Below are 20,600 nucleotides of genomic sequence, written 5' to 3'. Positions count from 1 at the left end.
TGTAAAAAAAGCGACGACTTTAAAAAAGCAAGTAAACTAGTTGCTTTTAAAGTCTGCATGTCCTTTTCCCCCATTTCATAATGACAAACAGTTTCCCAGTTGTGGCTAGAAGGGCATTCGCTGCATAAAAAACATATGCTGGAATATTTGGTGGTTTATTCCGCATTGGCGACCTCTGAAATAGAGACTAAGCTGAAAGAAAATGAATGAATGAATCATGACAATCATCTAATTAAATCTGTCCTGAAATGAGAAAAAAAAATGACTTTGGGAAGTGATTGGATCATTGGAAGGTAGGGGTTGCACACAAAATGGGTGAAGATTGACGAAAGCAGGGCAGAAGCTCTGATTACCCCGCCCTAAAGACATTCCATGTGACTAGAAGTGAAGAAAAGTCGTTTTGAGGGGGGAGGGGAGGTTGTGGTATTTTAATAACGATTATGAGGTCAAATTAATTTTTACAAAATAATTCAGAGCACAGACACATCATTTATAAAATGAATTACTATACATATAAAAATAATAGTACATTTTGATTTTATGTCAAATTTAAGGCAATTAGTTGACTATTTAAATTGAGTAAACTCATTGCTTTTGAAGCGATTTAGTTGACTTTACTTAAAAAGGTGAGACCCTGTTGACTTTAAAGTGATTAGTTAACTTGTCATCTTTAAGACAACAGGTTTACTTACTTTTTAAGTACAGTAACTAATAATTTTTTACATTGTAGCTATAATAACACCTTATGTTTGCCTTTTAAAGTGAAATTAAATATATGATGACAGATGTTGCTTTCAGTTTAATTTTAGCTGTTTACTAACAAACAAAAATATTCAAATTGTGGTCAAAATTGCAGATGGTCTACTGCTGATATATTGTAAAAATAATTTTGTCAAATGTAACTCAAAATGAAAATACGTGCCCTTCTGTAATGTTATATTGTAAAAACCTTTTTGAAAATTCTGATTGAAACTTGGAAAAATTACAAATAAACTAGAAATTGTGAGATTTAAACTAATACCCCCCAAGACCTTTTCTTGCATTTTTATATTTACAGTAGTGAACTTTTGAAAATGTTAAAAAAAAGTGTCCGAAATTGTCCTAAGACGGGAACGGGTGTTGTTCAATAGATTTAGGGCAACTTTGCTGAAAGTTTTGGTCTACTTTAAAGTTTAGGTCTACTTTAAATGTTGGCTACATTTATTTCATATTAAATTTCAAATAATGTATTTATTTGTCATATTATGTATTTAAGTATTATGTATTTATATATTATGTATTTATATATTATGTATTTATATATTATGTATTTATGTATTTAAATAACACAGAATTTGTCATTTTGTTTGCATAGCATTTTCAACTATTAGGCTATTTGAAAAGTAACTCTCTCTCTCTCTCTCTCTCTCTCTCTCTCTCTCTCTAACACACAAAGGAAAGAAAGAAAAAAGAAACAAAGGGAGTCATACGTAAAATATGCAAATTCAAATCGTGCTTGTCCTCGGCACCGAATGGCACGTTGCTTTATGAGCTGGAGGAGTTTGACTGTAAGTAAACCTGTTGCCAGGTGAGTGAGTGAGAGTGAGTAGGACGGTCGCAACAACTGGGACAGTCGACACTGCAGCTCACAGTAACCACACCAATCATCGCTGTTGAAAGTTTCAGAGCATTTAGAAAAGCCCGCGACGAGTGAAGTCCATGATAACCTTCTTACAGCGCTTTATGAAAACCTGGAACTCCTACAACCAGGACTTGCTGATTTCGAGCCATTCAGGTATGTTTTTAATATAGTTAATATAGTTCTCCACTGAGAAATTTGAATATATATGCTAATTACAACATGCAGACAAGTTCATATTTGGATTTCACATATATAAAATGGCATAAATGTAAAAATATTGCCTTTTGCATATATAAAAAATAAATTCAACCGTTGGATTTGCAAATATGTAGGCTCCTTATATGTTACATATTACAGCTATAATTTTATATGTGTGTTCATAAATGGCAGTAAACGTAAAACTATATTTGTAGTTCCAATGGTTGAAAATTTTGCCAATTTTTACAATATTTTGAAATAATGTTGCATATATGACATTTTATCGATGTGAAATCCAAATATGAATTTGTATTTCATATATTTAATTGTCATATATTTCCATATATCAGATTTCTATATGGTAATTTTTCTGTGAACACTGGGAAATACACAATACGAAATAAATATACAATACAAAATAAATTTCTTTCAGTCTTCCAAGCTTCTTTATAGTACAAAAATGTTTTTTCGATTATTCAAATGTTATTTACACTAAAGAATACTTATTGTTATAAGAGCTGTTCACTTAAATGTTCTTTAGGGGACCTGAAATGCTGTTTAGATGGCATGGCAATGAATTTAGAAGTTTGTGTTTTTAAAATTGAAGAATGTCTACAAAAGTAACCTTTTTCTCAAAATAAAATTAAGCAATGCAGTCAGATAGCATATTTTAGTGAGCATATTGGCTTTGTGAATTGACATTAGCAATGCAGTCAAATAGCATATTTTAGTGGGGATATTGGTTTTGTGAATTGACATTAGCAATGCAGTCAAATAGCATATTTTGGTCAGTATGTTGTTTTTGTGAACTGACAGTAGCAATGCTGTCAAATAACATATTTTAGTGAGTATACTGGTTTTGTGAATTGACACTAAATTATCATTCTAAAAGTGGTTTAGCAGAGCATTACCTAACTACAACAAATCACTACTAACTAGGCTACTTATTTTTACTTCATCATTAGAAAAGCATGACTGAAACACCCAAACCGCTGATGGGCAATGAGCTCGCGCAAGAGAACAGTCAATCTGGGGAAGTCAGAGGGAGCTCAGGAGAGCAAGAGGTGAGATTAAACATGCTGCGTTATTTACGTAAAATATGCAAACACAAAAGAGTGTTTGTTCCCAGCTCTGAATGACACGTTGCTTCATGAGCTGCATGCTGGATTCTTATTGTAAACCTATTAATAGGTGTCAATAGGAACAATTGAATCTGAGAACCGCACGCCATTCACATTATTCACTGCTGTCAGAAATGTATGTGCATTTGGGATAGTAGAATGCAGTTTCTATAAAACTTTTATTACCTTCTACAAATTAATATTAAAGCTACTAAATTCTTCATCACCAGACAAAAGGCATGACCCAAGCAGCCAAACAACCGATGGGAAAAGCAACTGATGGGAAGAACCCAGAAGAGCAAGAGGTGAGACTGAAAATGCTTTTTCTGCTTGAATTATGTTGGCAGAAATCACATGGCAGCATTATACTAACTTCAATAGTACAGATAAGACCTTCTAATGGAGATTTATATTATACAGTTTGCTGTACTTTGCCCTGCAAAAGATAACAGACACACCGTATCATGATGAGATTACACAAATGACATTGATTGCTAAATGTTATGGGATATTATAAGCTCCTGGCCTAGCGAAACGGGTGTATCCTCCCTGAGAACAATCTGCTTTTATAGTTAATATTCCACAGATTCACAAATTTATTTATCGTATTTATATGTGTTTTTATTTATGTCCTCACTAATTTATCTTCTCATTCATGTTCTTATGCATTTATATTCTTATTTTTTATTTACAAATTTTCTTATTCATCTGTCAGTTTATGTATGTTTTTATTTATTATTTTTATACATTTAAATAATTCTATTATTTTAACCTAATTATATACAGTTGAAGTCAGAATTATTAACGCCCCCCCCCCCCCCCCCCCCCCACCCCCGGAAGTTTTAGCCCTCGTGATTATTTTTTCCCCCATTTCTGTGTAACGGAGAGCAGATTTTTTCAACACATTTCTAAACATAATAGTTTTAATAACTCATTTCTAATAACTGATTTCTTTTATCTTTGCCATGATGACAGTAAATAATGTTTTACTAGATATTTTTCAAGACACTTCTATACAGATGAACGTGACATTTAAAGGCTTAACTAGGTTAATTAGGTTAACTAGGCTGGTTAGGGTAATTAGGCAAGTTATTGTTTAACGATGGTTTGTTCTGTAGACAATTGAAAAAGTGGTCAATGCAGGGGCAAACAGCTGTATACAAGCAATCCATAAACGTAGTCAAAGTAACAGGCAAGAGGTAGGGATGGCTGACGTGAAACTGACGTTTCGACACAGTGTCGAGATCCTGAAGCACAAGTGTTTCGAGACACTGTACCGAAGCATGATCCGAAACACCCAGGTCACTTGATTAAAGTGTTTCAAAACACCTGGTCACGTGACTAAAGCGATTCGAAGCATCGATCAGTTCAGAAGCATTTCGAGACCTGGAGAATATGCATTTGACTTACAGGGTCAGTTGATAGTGTCTGTCTCGTATGGCCTAGTGGACCGTGCATGTACGTGTTGTTTCAGGCTTTAACTGACTTTTGGGTTCGAATCCCGACTTATACAAATACTCCAAAATCATGATTTTATGTATTTTAATCATGCTACTGTTTATGGTGTAGTCTAGATAGGATACAGCTGCAGATACGCCATCAATTTAACATAATTTTTGTAACTAAAACAATAATTAATATTTTACAGTACTGTGATGGTTGGGTTTAGGGTTGGGGTAGAAGTTAATAAAATACAATAAATGGGAAATTTAATAAAAAACATAAAAAAATCTTGTTAACTTCTGTCCACAACTGTATCTGATCTATCAACAACCCTGTTTTAAGACCAAAACAAGCCATATTTATTTACAAAGTGTTTAATCGGATGTCAGACCAATGTTGAAACAGAACGATGCGCGAACAAAGCATCTCAAACTGATATTAAAGAATTTCAAAATAACTGTATCAGCCTGGATTCGAACAAACAATCACAGCATGGTAGTCAGGAACCCTAACCACTCCACTATAACACTTGAGGCTTCAATCCCGCAAAATGGGGTTTATTACCACAATTTGCTCAACTGTTCTATGCTGAAGCTGCTGAGTGCACTGAACCAGTGCAATGCATAAAACATGACCACTAGGCGTCACTGTAGAGTGGGGTTTCGAAACGTTTCAAAGCGTCGACACATTTGCTTCAACTGTTTCAATGTTTCATGAAGCCTCGCTTTGCCCACGACTAGCAAGAGGTCAGATGGCTGGCAGCAGGCAGGGATAAACAGATAACAAGGTGAGGGTTAAAACACAGAAAAACAAGACACAGTAAACGCGTTGTAATGTCAGTAAGTGTAAACAAGACTCAGCAACTGGAGTGAGTGTATGTGCTATTTAAATAGTGTGTGTAATCAGTCCTTGACAATCCTCGGTGGGGTGTGTGCAATCAGTCAGGATGAGGAACATGTGTGTGCGAGCGGAGTGCATGTATGGAGATGTAGTCTATAATATGGCGGATTTGTAGTCCGTAAGTTATTGTGCATGTTTTCCAGCGATCTATAGAGTAAAAATCGCTGGTGATTGTGACAACCAGAAACCACAGGTCAAAACTGCAGGAGTCTCAGCAGAATTGAACTATGATTGAGTGAAAGTTTATCATCTGCATGTTTTTTAAGGCCTGTGACTGTGTGAGCATTTTAAGAAACTTTAAAGCATTTTAATAGCGCATAAAGAAGTTCAATAAAGATTAATTTTATTAAATCATTTATACGATAAAGACAATGCATTGTTGTTTTACCGTACATTTGATTATTCAATTTCTGCAACCAAATAATGTTAGACTCTCTCCAGAAAACCATAAACCACTGTTTAATTCACTCATAAATTTGCTCAAATGTGACTATTAATGACTGTAGTTTGTTTATCATATGTATATAATAAATTACATAAAAATACATTTATATTTCAGTTCCTTTAAAAATCATCCCAATCAATCTAAATTAATGAAATCTTTTCTAAATAGAGCTATTTAAGTCATCTGGTGAAATTTATATTGCAATATATATCGCAAAGAAAAAAAATATCGCAATGTCAATTTTTTTCCAATATCATGCAGCCCTAATATATATATATATATATATATATATATATATATATATATATATATATATATATATATATATATATATATATATATATATAGTATAGTATATTATGTATATGTGTAGTGTAAATGTAAATGTATAGTTTTAATCATAATAATAATTTATTATTTAAAAAAATATATATATTTTTTCTTTTTTCTTTATTTACTTCTTTATTGCTTATTTATTTTTTATAATTTATTTTTAAATGATGTATTAATGAATTAAATAATTATATTGCTTTGATTTGACCACACAGGCTCTGGAAGTCACTGGCCCGTCCACAGCAGCACCTCAGTCTACTGAATCTTTGTATTATACTAGTTACAAACAGAGGAGTGACGAGTTTCGCAAGTTATTCAAAGAGGTGCCGGAGCCTGAGAAATTGGTTGTAGGTAAGACTGATAGAGGGAGACAGTGAGACATAAATAAACAAAAATGCACAATCTATTCAGCTGAATATGTTTGTCAGCAAAGCCACATTATTTGTATATTGGATTTTGTTTGAATGATCCATCTTTTCCCTAGACTACACCTGTGCGCTCCAGAAAGATATCCTGTTACAGGGACGCATCTACTTCACAGAGAACTGCTTATGTTTCTACAGTCATGTGTTTCGTGGAACAAAAGTAAGTTGTGCATTGTGAATGAACAAATAAAGAAAAAAAATGAGGAGGTCATTTGAAAATTCTCAGTTTCTGTGAATTTACTGGAATGACTAGGTATTACTTTGAGTAAAATGTTATTTTTTGTTTTATTCTGTAAAGGTCTGATAGCGTTTTTGTTAAAAGATTTTACTCAAACTCACAACTAGATATTTCAAATCCACAGAAACTGAAAATTTGTGGTCCCTTACACAATAAAAAAAAAAAAAAAACAATATATATATTATATATATATATATATATATATATATATATACACAGTTGAAGTCAGAATTCAGATAAAAGCCCCTTTTTGATTTTTTTTCTTTTTTAAATATTTGCCAAATGATGTTTAACAGAGCAAGGAAATTTTAATATTTTTTCTAGAGAAAGTCTTATTTGTTTTATTTCGGCTAGAATAAAAGCAGTTTTAAATAAAAAAAAAAACATTTTAAGGTTAAAATTATTAGCCCCTTTAAGCTAAATTTTTTTTTTCCGACTGTCTACAGAACAAACTAGCGTTATACAATAACTTGCCTAATTACCCTAACCTGCCTGGTTAACCTAATTAATATTTAAATGTCCCTTTAAGCTGAATAGAAGTGTCTTGAAAAATATCTAGTAAAATATTATTGACTGTCATCATGGCAAAGATAAAATAAATCAGTTATTAGAAATGAGTTATTAAAACTATTATGTTTAGAAATGTGTTGAAAAAATCTTCTCTTCTTTAAACAGAAATTGGGGAAAAAATAATTGGGCTAATAATTTGGGGGGGGGGAGCTAATAATTCTGACTTCGATTGTATATATTTTATTAATGTGAATGAAAATAAATCTGATTTTTGGGCTTAGATCATGGTAAATATGAAGGATATCGTCTCAGTGTCCAAAGAGAAGACCGCAAAATGGATACCAAATGCCATCCAGATCAGTACTAATTCAGAAAAGGTGAAGTTCAAAGATTTTGTCTTATGTAGATACGTAGGTTTACTAATTTTTGTTTTTAACAATACAATGTATTCTGTAATTTTTTGTTGCAGCTGTTCTTTAGCTCCTTCTCAACAAGAGAGAAAAGTTACCAGAGTATATTTCGCCTTTGGCAGAATGTTCTGATGGAAAAGGTAATATTTGTTTTTAATTTAGCCTACTTTTCCTGTTCAAAAGCATTTACTGTGACATTATAATTCCTCAACATATGCATAGGCCTATTTTGTTTATATGCTTTTACTCTACAGAACAATGTTTAACAACATTATCTGCTAAAGCTAAAATATGATCTAAAATGGATATAATGCAGGACTAGGTAATCAGAAGTAAATGACACACTGTCAAAAAGTTTACAGCATACAGTGTCTCTTCATAGCCAAAACAAACTATTTCCTTGTGTTTGGTAGCCTAGGGTGGTTACTAACATGACATATTAATACCATGTGAGACAAACAGAATAATACCCTATAGACCTAGGGGTCAGGGATATGCTTCAGTGTAAACAACCTAAATCAGTAGGGTACACTTGACATTTAAACATTTAGTTCATTGACCCCACTGAGGCGTGGCTTCCTTACCTGAAAATATGAAAATACTGCCTCTGTCCTATGTACGGGGAACTGCAGAACTGAATCGACAGGGTTATTAGTATGGAGATATGATAAACAACCAAAAAGCAGACAAACTGTTAATAATTAGCTGACCACCAGGCGGCGCAGGTGTAGATGTTCGTCTCTTCCTGATTTCACATAAGAGTCTGTCGGAGGAAACGCACAGGTTACTGGCGTTTAACAGGTGGGTGACACTATGGATAGTTTTTTCTCCGACGGAGTAATTCATATAGTTAAGAATAATACTTCACGTTATGCCGTTTCTTTGAACATGATATGTGGTTGTAAATATGTTTGGAGAATGTAGAGCTTTATGACTCCACAAAATGTTTGCCTTCTGTTTGTTGTCTAAATGTGTGCGTGTCATACGGCCTTGAAACAGTGTTTTACGTTACGTTTTGATTGTTTGAAACCTTTTACCTCCTCACCACGTTATTGTTAATGTAGTTTTTATGTGAAAAACTATTTTAAAGTAACTTGTATTTAGTTTTCTTGTCATTTCTGTCGAACAAAGCCTTGCTGATACGATCTATTTACGGTTACAGTGTTTTGATATGTCTTTGCGCTTTATTTCTATGGTAACCGTAGTTTGCGGCAAAATTACGTAAGTATTGTTTATAGAATTATGGAGTTTCTGGAATTAGTAAGTAAAAAGTAAAAATTGCTGAATCTTAAATTACGATGACATATTTTTAATAATTCATTCAAATGTTGATTAAAATTACAAACTCTGTAACTTATTCCACTTCAGCCAACGCTGGCAATTATAGTATTTATTTTTATATTTTTGTATTAAAATAGGCGATTTTTTTTTAAACATGTGTTTTGAAGTTTTAATTTCCATTAAGCTTACTTTAACCATTAGACACTTCAACATTGTTTAATATACTTTCTGATTGCAGACACAACAATGGTCTTATTTTTGATCCATATTCAGTTTCCAATTTATTGTAAAAAATATATTTACCAGATCTTTTGAAATGCTTTGGATTTACCTCAAAGTTTCTGTACAAACGCTGCATCATACTTTGATCAGATCTGGCCATTGTAGTTCTTATTTTAAACTACTAATACTTTTGTATTAATACATTGTAAAACCAAACAGTCAACTTTATCAAATGAAATAAGTGTAATTACCTCCAAATTGACTGGAAGTTCTACTCATTTGAAAAGAATTTTGAACTCCGTGTTAAAGGTAATGAGTGAATTAAATACCTCATTACTTCAACTTAAATGGAGTGAGTTCACAGTAGTCATATGGATTCGTTTTTTAACTCAAATGATTTGTTGCAATCGGTTTCCCCAAACGGTTTGAGTTGCCTTAACTTATTGGGTTGTACAGTACTCAATTGGTTTGAGTTCTCCTAATATATTGGGTTTTTCTGTGCTCATTGCTTTGTTTACTCAAATGGATTAAGTTCATAGTACTCATTAGAATTTAGAATTCTAGATTATTAGAACCATCATTAGAACCATTTATAAGAACTTAAATGGTTTGTTGCAATCGGTTTCCTAAAATGGTTTGAGTTACCTCAACTTTTTGGGTTTAACAGTGTAGTAAAAGTATTACTACGTTTTTTTTTTCTTCAGAAAAATTTGTCTTAATTTAGTTGTTTAAAATGATATTAAGTTACTTCAATTTGAAATTGGTTTGTCACCACAATTTCAGTATTTTGTGCATAATCATTCCAGTGTTGGTTGTATTCGCCTTCTCTACAGGTATTGTTCTGGTCAGTGTAGCAGGTTAGGGCTGTTTTATGCTCTGTTTTAGATGAATATCAGAACAGGAACTTGAAAAGACAGGATGTTCATTTTTTGTTTTATTTGGCAGAAGAATATGTTTAGGGTGGTGCGGAAACATCTGACAGCATGTTGCTCAATGTATGCATCTTCTATTGCAGAAATGGACTAAGTTGGAGCTGTTGCAGATGGTTAGGCAACATTATGGCAACGACTTAGGATTGAGTCATGATGAGATGGAAAGTTTTCAAACATCAGTAGATACGATCACGCCTACTCTTCCCAGGTTAATCACATGCATGCATACCTATTAACATCTTCGCATGTCGGCACCTGTTTGGACAACTGAGAGATCAGTTACTTGGTTTTTAGGTCCCGTCTCTCTGTTGCAGTCTGAATATGCGTGGAGAGGATTACACCGGGAGGCCAGAAAGGCCAACATCACTTCGTCTTCCCCAAGGAGAGCTGAGTTCATATGAGGCCACCACACCACTAGGAGACGACACGCAGTCTTCAGTGGGTCTGCACAGCATGCTCTCAGCTAATGGAGGGGTATGTTAACAAATGTGTTTTTTTTCATTAAAATAATTATTATAATTATTAAAAATAATTTTGTGTAATGGTTGGTGGGGCTGGGTGATGAGTGTGGAAATTAATCTCAATATTTGTTAATACTTATGTGTGTTTAACGATCATTTTAACCAGTAATTTACATTCAAATTAAGAGATTAATTTTTAATATTGGTAAATTTAGTGTATAAATTGAGGCATTGTTAATAATGCAGTTGAAATGTTTTTATTATTCTTGAAATATCCATGAATACAACGTTTGAAGAAATTCCATTTAAATACATTTTTTTTGTATGTTTGTATGTTTTTTTAGAATCGAATCAACAAATCTGAGTGTTTTGGGCTCTTTTTATTGATTTTATTGATTGTAGTCTGCATTTGATTTACTTTTGAAGGAAGACTAGTGCACTTTATGGTAAAGTCTTGAAAGTGGAGCTTATTTGTGGCATGCTAATAGTGTAACTATTTAATCTCTCAACAGGACGATTCTCTCAGCACCCCGTCCCATCAGCTCAGTCCAAATCTGTCATTAAACCGCTCTGGGTCTGAACGGGTGTCAAAACGCTCCTCATTCTCTCTGGATCTGAATGCCAATGAAGACCAGCTCTCGGACAACAGCAGATCTGACAGTCTGGAAGAGGGTAAGTCTTGTGCGTGTGTTGCTTGTCTCATTCCCTTGCCATTTTGATGCATTGTGTTTACATCAGTATTGATTTCTTGTAGTGGAAGAACGTGAAACCACTTCTCCGGTGTCTCAGGGAAGGCTGTTTGTGAACCGGGTCTTTCACATCAGCGCTGAGAAGATGTTTAACTTGCTTTTCTCCGATTCTAGTTTCACAAGAAGGTTTATGGATATCAGGAAGATCACAGGCATGTTTCTTTTTTCTTTTGCCACTTTTACTAATATTCCATTTTAGTAGTTATTTTCATACATGTAAAATTGTTACTAATCGCTTATTTATGTTTGTATGGGAATAGCTGCTAATATTCTGGTAGTTGTGCTTGCCATTTCAACATTCAAAAAATAAGCTTTGGTCCTTTTAGGACCAAATATAGAGTCATGTTTTTGCCAGTTTTGTTGTACATTTCATTAAAGTAGTATTAAATTAATAATCACATTTCTAATTGGTAATTTCATAATAATTAGTTTTTCTGCTCCTAGTTGAAATTAAGAAAATATCCACTCATATGCAAGATTTATTTTACCACATCTTTGAACATTATAAGAACTGGTTCAACATTAAGATTTTTGTGAAAACTAGAACCGTAGAATTCCTTTTTATTTATTTATTTATTTATTTATTTATATATTTATTTTTTTTTTATTTTTTTTTTAAATAATTCCAGTCTATGGTAAAATATTTCTATTTAAGCACAAAAAATGGTATGGCTGAGGTTTAAGTACATTTTTCTTGGCAACCGCAAACACAAGTGATGTAGCTCATGTTTGGATATTTTGCATGTTCTTTAGCAGAATTATTTCAGTCCTGGGCAACATTAAATTGGTTAAATTGTAGCAAATATATTATTACAAATTATATGTTTCATATTTTTAGCATTTAGCTTCAGTTAAATGTAGCAGCTTTGGTGTTTGCATACTGTGTAATGCAGATATAACTGACATATTCTTTATAGTAACTCAAGTGTTTCACCTGACAGGTATAACCTCTACCCCTTGGAAAAGGGAGGCCTCTGGCGGTATGATACGAACTTTGAACTACACCATCACCATTAACAACCCTCTAGTTGGCAAGTTCTCCACTGCTACAGAGAACCAGGTTAGATTCACTATATGGCTTTGTTACAAATCTTACATAGAAACCTAAAGTTTTACACTGAGTGTACTTTGGTGAAATATGCACCATTTTACAGTACAGATACAGAAGATAAAAAATAAAAATAGGAATCCAATTTTGGAGCTTAATTATTCATTTTTGTCTGAGAGAGTTAATGTCTTAATGGATATATGCCTAAATTAAAAATAAAAAGTGTCTTGGAAATCTGTTCTGGTAAGCATCATGCTGTATGTAACAGATTATCTTGTGTATCTTTATGTCATTGTCATCAGTAATATAAAAGTATGTAGCTGTTTCAGTCTATCTGTGTAGGTCTGGCACTCGTATGCTTTCCCTAGTTACTCATTTGTTTGTCAAAAAAGTTTCACAAACCTTATTGAAAAGCTCTGATTCTTTGGTTGCACAGTTAACATAAAGTATTTGGTTTGTCACCATATATTTGGACTCAGTTTTCAGGAAAGAACTGCAGTTGTGGTCACAATCTGTGAAATCAAGACTGGAATTAGCATTAGGTATTTTTGTGATATTACAGTATTGCTTGTCACTGCCAACTTTTTTTCACATTACAAATAAGAATTTGGCCACTTCCAAAATTAGCTGTCTGTACTTCTTGTTTAATTTGAAATTAAACCCATAAAACAATATAGTGTGCCAGAGCTGCCTGAACTGTAACGCATACATAAAACAAAAAAATAGGCACCCTTTTAGTGTGGCAGACAGTTACTTAAACAATACAGTGCTTGGTTTGAAAAAAAAAAATGACCGTAGACGTGCTGTAATTGCAGATTCAAACTATTTTAAGAGCTAACTGTGCTTTTAAAGTTGATGGCAGCATTTAGATGAAATAATCACAATTAGATTATAAAGAAATAATGGTGACTGGCCAAATGACTGGCTACAATTAGACAATGATTGTGCTGTACACACAGTAATGCAGTTTTGAATACTGCAATGTCACATAATATCTATATTGACATATAACCAAGGTTGGTCCTCTTGTTCAACTTGTGATAGCCTTGACTAATGCCTATAAACATGGTGAAAAGATGCTATTAAATGCAAAGACTGTCACTTTATAGTATATGTTTATGCAAATCTTAAATAGTCACCTATTCCGATAGGTAGCCAGTTTATTTAATTTTCAACTAAACTGTATGTGAATGGAACCATTCTTTCCAATTCAAAACATTACTGTAGCTGTTTTATACTGCTGTGTAAAGTCATATATGTGAAATGTTCTAAATTCTGTTTTTTGTAATTCTAGACATTATATAAAGAGTCAAGGGAGGGTCAGTACTACATGATAGATTCAGAGGTCTACACCCATGATGTTCCTTATCATGACTACTTCTACACTCAGAATCGCTACTGTATCATTCGTAACTCCAAGCACAAGTGTAGACTCAGGCGAGTAGTGTTCTCACATAAGTTTGTAAATCTCCTTACGTTTTAGACCATTTAGTAAACTACTCTTTCTTTTGTGTATGCAGGATTTACACTGATGTCAAATACAAAAAGCAGCCTTGGGGTCTTGTTAAATCCTTTATCACCAAAAACTCCTGGAGTGGCCTAGAAGACTACTTCAGACACCTTGGTTAGTATAATCGTTTTTTGGTCACTGATTAAATCAATGTTTTTTTATTTTTATTATTATTTTAATATATATAATCTTAAATGATTGTAGCATGTCAGACTGCACTGTCATGGCTCCCATGTCACACTGTAAGATTTTAGCTGTCATAATGTCAGACTAAACGACAATGAAGATGCACCAAACATGGAAGAAAACTCCCCCGGAGTTTGACGTCATCCACTCGTGACACTTTCACTATCCTGCATTCTGAAATGATTCCTCGAAGTAAACATAAACAATCTGTAGTGGCAATTTAACGGGCATTAAGCAGCTATCTGTGAACATGTCAAACCACCAATAAAGACCAAAGATTTTAGCCTAGGATTCCAAGAATCTTTTAGGATTTCCCAAATTTGTTTCAGATGACCAAATCGTGGCTGAAATCTCACAGTGTGAGCATGGCTTCAGTGCATTGCTGGTATGGCAATCAATACTATTACTGGTTACACACAACATTCACACTTTAGTCTGTGTGTTGGTATTTTATATGTGCCGTATTCCACATCGAGTAATGCAACTGGTTACAACTATTATGAGTTTAATCGCATTAGATTGATAATAGTATTGTGTTTATATGAGGAAAAATTAAATGGTAAAATCGCCAATCTCATTATAATTACACTTCAAGGGCGCATGTATACACGCTGTACAAAATGCAGTGTTCCCGACAATTCATTCATGTTGTCCCAACACAAATCAAATTTAAGTTAACTTAACAAATTTGAATGGGTTGAGCCTAAAACAATTAAGTTGTTCCCATAAAATCTCAAATTTTAAAATGATGTACTTAAGAAATAAAACTAAAACTGAAAGAAAAAAAATAAAGAAAAAGAAGACTAATTAAATGTACATTAAATTTATTAATTCATTTTAATTAAATAAAATTATTGAAAATAAAACAATGAAAACATTCAAAATAACAGTTAAACATATTGTAGTTCTTCATAGGAGAACTACACCCTGGTGTGTTTTGTATATGTTCTCTTACTGAACATGTCAAGACTAAGGTTTATATAAACGTACTGTAAATCAACTGAAGTGAGCAAAACTGCAGATAATGAGCAAAGTCTGCAGTTTTGCTCACTTGAGTTGATTTACAGCAGTGTTTTTTATGTCTTGAAAAAAGCTAGCTAATAGCTTCTCTGCCATGGGATTTCGTATTAAGGCAATTAAAAGAGTAATGAACATTAGTGACCTGATCAAAGTGTCTGGGCACACTGTTATCAGCACCATTTCCTACTGGTGAAATTCATCAGATGGATCCATTACCTGCAAGCTCATTTAATTACCAAACAACAGGAATGCCAAAGGCCAGATCCCTAATTGATCCACTGACCTTAAAATAACCACTCTAGGATCTTGAATTAATGCATTTTTAACAATCCTCATCTGACAATGCACAGAGGCAGAACTGCTAGATGAAGAAGCAGAGTTGACTCAAGGAAGTGGAGATGCTGGGAAGACGGGTGCTTTGCGCAGGAGAAGAAGAACGTACAGTCGCACCTTGCAGGAACACATGAAGCCGGCAAAAGCACAGTACAGCACAGACTCAGAACAGCAGAGGACTGGAACCATGGGTATAATCCCATATTTCTTGTTTTGAGTAGCAAAATCTGTACTAGCCTTAGAAAACTGCACTATTTTTTTGCACTATTCAGGTGTATTTATGTATTTGGTTGTTTTATGCTTTTTGATATTTAAACATGATTGTATTAGACTTTAATATGCAGTGCCAATACAATTATTACAAACAATTTTATTACAGGTCCTATGGACATCAAGAACACACCACACAGATGGAACATCACTTCAATTGTGTTTGGAATGAGCTTAATGTAAGGCTTCATTCACTCTGTTTAACACCTCATACATTAGCAGCTTGTACAGTAAGCTCAAAGCTCCATAGAATAACTAATCAAATAACATTTTAGCACAATTTATAACTTATTATTATTATTATTATTATTATTATTATTATTTCATTATAGATGTTTTCTCTACATGTTAAAAAATGTCAAATTCCACAACTACAACAGTGAAAGCTGAGAGAAACAGCTGCTTTTTTTTTTTAAGCTTCTGCATTAGTCATGATAAATAATGGATGTGCTTCTCAGTTTTAAAGTTGAAAATGAAAATAGATTTTCAAAGTATGAACTCTGGTTCAAACCAGGCAAATGAATCAAATATGAAATCACCCTCAAGGGCGTCACACACCGGATGCGCCGCTCAGCACCGCGACACGGCGCGCACATAACAGTTGAAAGTATAGCACACCAGACGCTCACATTCACATGGTATTTAAAATGAAACTAATCAGATGGCCAACTTGCGGCGCCGGTGTGTGTACTCTGATAGAAACCTGTGTTTAGAACTCTGAAATAGATGGCGCTACGTGGCACACCGCCGAGCGCCGCTTCTGGTGTGTGACCTCCTTTACTCGCCCTCGGTCCTTTCAAGATGCAGGTTATTATTTTTTTCAGCAGAACATTTAGGGTGCACTCAGATTAATTATTTTTTTTGCTGAAATCGTGGTCCTTGGGGATTCATAAAATGGAAGTCAAACAACCAGAGAACAGAAACAAAACAAAAGCTAAATTATAACCTGTGACATCTGATGATCTGATGTCACGCTATACTATTAGTCTGTGCAAGAAACTGAATATTATGCACAGTATTGTTAATCCACTTGAATGGCCTGAGGGTGAGTATAGTAATAGTACATCCTCTTTTTCGGGTCAACTGTCTCATTAACAGCACAACAGAATATTATTTGTATCTATATTTGCTGTTGTCTTTTGTAAGAATTATAATTCATAGAATGTTTACTACAATTGGCATATTGAGAAGTATCACAAAGTTTTGTTTGAGGATGCAGATCACATTTACATCTATATAAAGGTAGTTACATACATCCATACAATACATTGGTAAGTTCACATGGCATGTTCTCCATATATTTTCTGCTGTATTCCCTGTGCTGTGTATGATGAAAATCTGTGTGAATGCTGCTGGCACTTAAACATTGTGAAATGTTTTAATGTATCTATGAATGTTTTGGCTCTCAGACTTTTTGTTCTGGTGGTTCTGAATTTGGGCCTCTTCTTCAAGCTTTGGGCTATGGAAGATGTTGCTCACCGTATGTATCTCAACACTAAGCACAGAATGAAGGAGAGGGTAGAGTCCAGGTAAAGCTTTTTAAGAAACATTGTTTTTGCTTTGTTTATTTTAATTATTATTTTTATTAACACCGCCTGTTTTTATATAGTTTGCCACCTGACCTAGGGCCCAGACACGGTATGCCTCACAGAAGTCAAGAGGAAGTACATTTACTGAGGGCAGTGCTGCAGGACTCCATTAACCTTCTTGAACAGGTATGTTTTTTTTTTTTTAAACCCATCCCTCCGGCAAAGTGTAAGCAAAACAAACTTGTGCACCATCACACATCAGCGAGAAGCAGTGCTGATGAGTAACTCATTATATGCAGTCTATATTTTGTAATGGCATAACAAAAATTAAAGCAGTATTATGTAACTTTTTACAAAAGCAAGTAAGTTTAACCATACATTAAATTACAATTTGAACCACTACAGTAAAAAAAACAAAAAAACATATTATTTATTCATCTAGTTACCAAGGACATGATCCTCATTTATATTAGTTAACCTTAAACTAAAAGAACTAAAAGAATAAAAACTTATCAAAAGTGACAAACACGCACAATAACTAAAACTTTACTGAAAATTGATCATCAAAACCATTCATAAATCAAAGTTAATATTCAAAGAAGATAAAATATCACTGTTATTAGTTAACTTTTCATTAACTTATTTCCAGTTGGGAAATTCCTGATGTGATGTAATATACACTCACCGGTCACTTTATTAGGTACAGCTAACTAGTTACGGGTTGACCTGCTTTTGCCTGCAGAATTGCTTTAATCCTTTGTGGCATAGATTTAACAAGGTTCTGGAAAATTTCTCAGAGATTTTGGTCCGTATTGACATGACAGCAACACACAGTTGCTGCAGATTTGTCAGCTTCACATCCATGATGCCAATCTCCTGTTCCACCACATCCCAAAGGTGCTCTACTGGATTGATATCTGGTCACTGGGGAGGCCAATTGAGTACAGTGAACTCATTGTCATGTTCAAGAAGTTATGACATGGCGCGTTATCCTGCTGGAAGTAGCCATCAGAAGATGTGTACACTGTGGTCATAAAGGGAAGGACATGGTCAGCAACAATATTTAGGTAGGCTGTGGCATTGACACAATGCTCAATCGGTACTAATGGGCCCAAAGTGTGCCAAGAAAATATTCCCCACACCATTACACCACCACCACCCACCTGAACCGTTGATACAAGACAGGATGGACCCATGCTTTCATGTTGTTGATGCCAAATTCTGACCCTACCATCTGAATGTTGTAGCCAAAATTGAGACTCATCAGACCTGGCAACGCTTTTCCAATCTTCTTCTGTCCAATTTTGGTGAGCCGTTTCCTGTTCTTAGCTGACAGGAGTGGCACCCGGTGTGGTCTTCTGCTGCTGTTGCCCATCCTCCTCAAGGTTGGACGTGTTGTGCGTTCAGAGAGGCTCTTCTGCATACCTTAGTTGTAACGAGTGGGTTATTTTTGAGTTATTGCTGCCTTTCTATCAGCTCGAACCAGTCTGGCCATTCTCCTCTGACCTCTGGCATCAACAAGGCATTTGCAGAACTGCCGCTCACTGGATATTTTCTCTTATTCAGGCCATTCTTTTTAAACCCTAGAGATAGTTGTGCGTGAAAATCCCAGTAGATCAGCAGTTTCTGAAATGCAGCCCGTCTGGCACAAACAACCATGTCATGTTTAAAGTCACTTAAATCACCTTTCTTCGCCATTCTGATGCTCTGTTTAAACTGCAGCAGCTCGTCTTAATCATGTCTACATGCCTAAATGCATTGAGTTGCTGCCATGTGATCGGCTGAGTAGAAATATGCGTTAACAAGCAGTTGGACAGGTGTACCTAATAAAGTGGCCGGTGAGTGTATAATGCACTTCAAGTTGTTTGTGATTTTAACAAGAATGAATTCACTCTGGTATAAGATAAACCTAATTACTATAAAAATGTAATTAGATAAATAAGGTAAATTGGGTAAATATATTTAATTAGGTTAATTAAAAGTAAGAAGAAATCAAATAGTTGTCAGAATGCATTACCTAAATGTATTACATGTGCAATCATTTCGCATTCAATAATACCCTGAGATTTGGAAGTAATCCACCCAGCACTGGTTGGACGTTCCTTCCTGTCTAACTAATTCTTGCTTTTATATTTATTTTTGGCAGTAGAAAGAGGCCTAACGCATGAATTAATTTGGAGAAGAGGTCTCATGTGCAATTGATGTGTTTTTTGTTTTTTTTTTGCTCCTCCACAGCTCCGCAGTTCTCTACTAGTGCTTCAGCAGAACTTTCAGGTCTATAACAGAACTTCCTCTCCACTGTAAATGGCTTTGAGTTTGGTGACCCGACAGCACAAGGGGATTCGTCCCATAAGACATGCCCGCTTCTGAAGACTGTTGCCATAGGGGCACTGCCACCCCAGGGCAGAATCGTAGCTCTTAGGCCGGGTTTGTTGCCGTTGGACATCATTTTTATTTTGAAGCTTGATTTAGTCCCAGGGGAGATCTTCACATTTAAAGACTGAAGATAGAAGAGAATTCGTAAACTTGAAGTTGAAGGAGAAAAATGGCTTTTTTTTCTCGTTCTTCACAGTTGATGTTGCTGAAGTGAAAGCAACAGTGATGTAGCAGGTTGAGAAACACAATCTCTGGGATGCTGAACTACACACAAGCCTTATAAAACAAAAGAAACTAAAAAAGTCTTGGATTTGTAATGGATTTTGTGCGGCTGCGGAGGGTCTCTGATGATGGAGCTGGCAATGCAGGCCCATTGCCTTTGGTCTGCCTAACATTTGCTCTTGTGGTCTTTTTTTGATTTAGAGCGTTGTTGTCTTAAGGATACATCTGAGAATTTATTAAAGCAGGGATCAACACTGACAGATGATTGTGAAATTGTATATTTGTAGATTTTTTTGATGCACATCAGGTTTTTAATATTGTGTAAAGGTACAGATTAATGTGGAGAAGATAAAGAACTGCAGGTTTAATATGCATTGAGTGGTGATGTTTTATGTACTTAGAAATTGTTTACACCTTTTGGTTGTTGAGCTTTTAGGGACTGTATTGTGACTACTGTGAAATAAACTTGTGAATTCTGTACAATGGGCAAAGTAAAAGAGTTAATTTATTAAAAGGCTAATTTTCAAGCATTCAGTACTTTCACTTTAACGTATACGAGGTGATTTTGTGTGTGTGTGTGTGTGTGTGTGTGTGTGTGTGTGTGTGTGTGTGTGTGTGTGTGTGTGTGTGTGTGCGTGTGTGTGTGTGTGTGTATGTGTGTGTGTGTGTGTATATATATATGCTTTTTGTTTTGGATTATTGGACAATTTTCATCTTAATTTTAAAAAAAAGTTCTCCTGAAACTATTTCTAAATAAAAATCTCATCACATTACAGTGTTCAATTTGATTTGTGATCATTTTTAATTTACAGTAGCC

At 34.5% G+C, this 20,600-nt stretch overlaps 1 protein-coding gene across 1 annotated transcript; it reads left to right on the top strand.

Moving 5' to 3' along the window:
• Positions 1-1,568: 1,568 nt before the first annotated feature.
• Positions 1,569-20,558, top strand: gramd1c (GRAM domain containing 1c). The gene is made up of 19 exons (XM_056450547.1): positions 1,569-1,774; positions 2,785-2,883; positions 3,171-3,245; positions 6,277-6,412; positions 6,546-6,646; positions 7,516-7,611; positions 7,704-7,784; positions 10,163-10,287; positions 10,394-10,553; positions 11,053-11,212; positions 11,295-11,441; positions 12,231-12,349; positions 13,632-13,774; positions 13,858-13,961; positions 15,404-15,577; positions 15,766-15,835; positions 17,066-17,185; positions 17,266-17,371; positions 19,421-20,558. Exons 2-19 carry the CDS (start codon positions 2,791-2,793, stop codon positions 19,487-19,489), a joined length of 2,079 nt encoding a protein of 692 aa, XP_056306522.1. The 5' UTR covers positions 1,569-1,774; positions 2,785-2,790; the 3' UTR covers positions 19,490-20,558.
• Positions 20,559-20,600: the final 42 nt, after the last annotated feature.

This window comes from Danio aesculapii, chromosome 24 (assembly GCF_903798145.1).
Source record: "Danio aesculapii chromosome 24, fDanAes4.1, whole genome shotgun sequence".
Classification (NCBI taxonomy): Eukaryota; Metazoa; Chordata; class Actinopteri; order Cypriniformes; family Danionidae; genus Danio; species Danio aesculapii.
The sequence above is the reverse complement of the archived record's forward strand: the minus strand, read 5'-3'. Positions and strand labels throughout refer to the sequence as shown.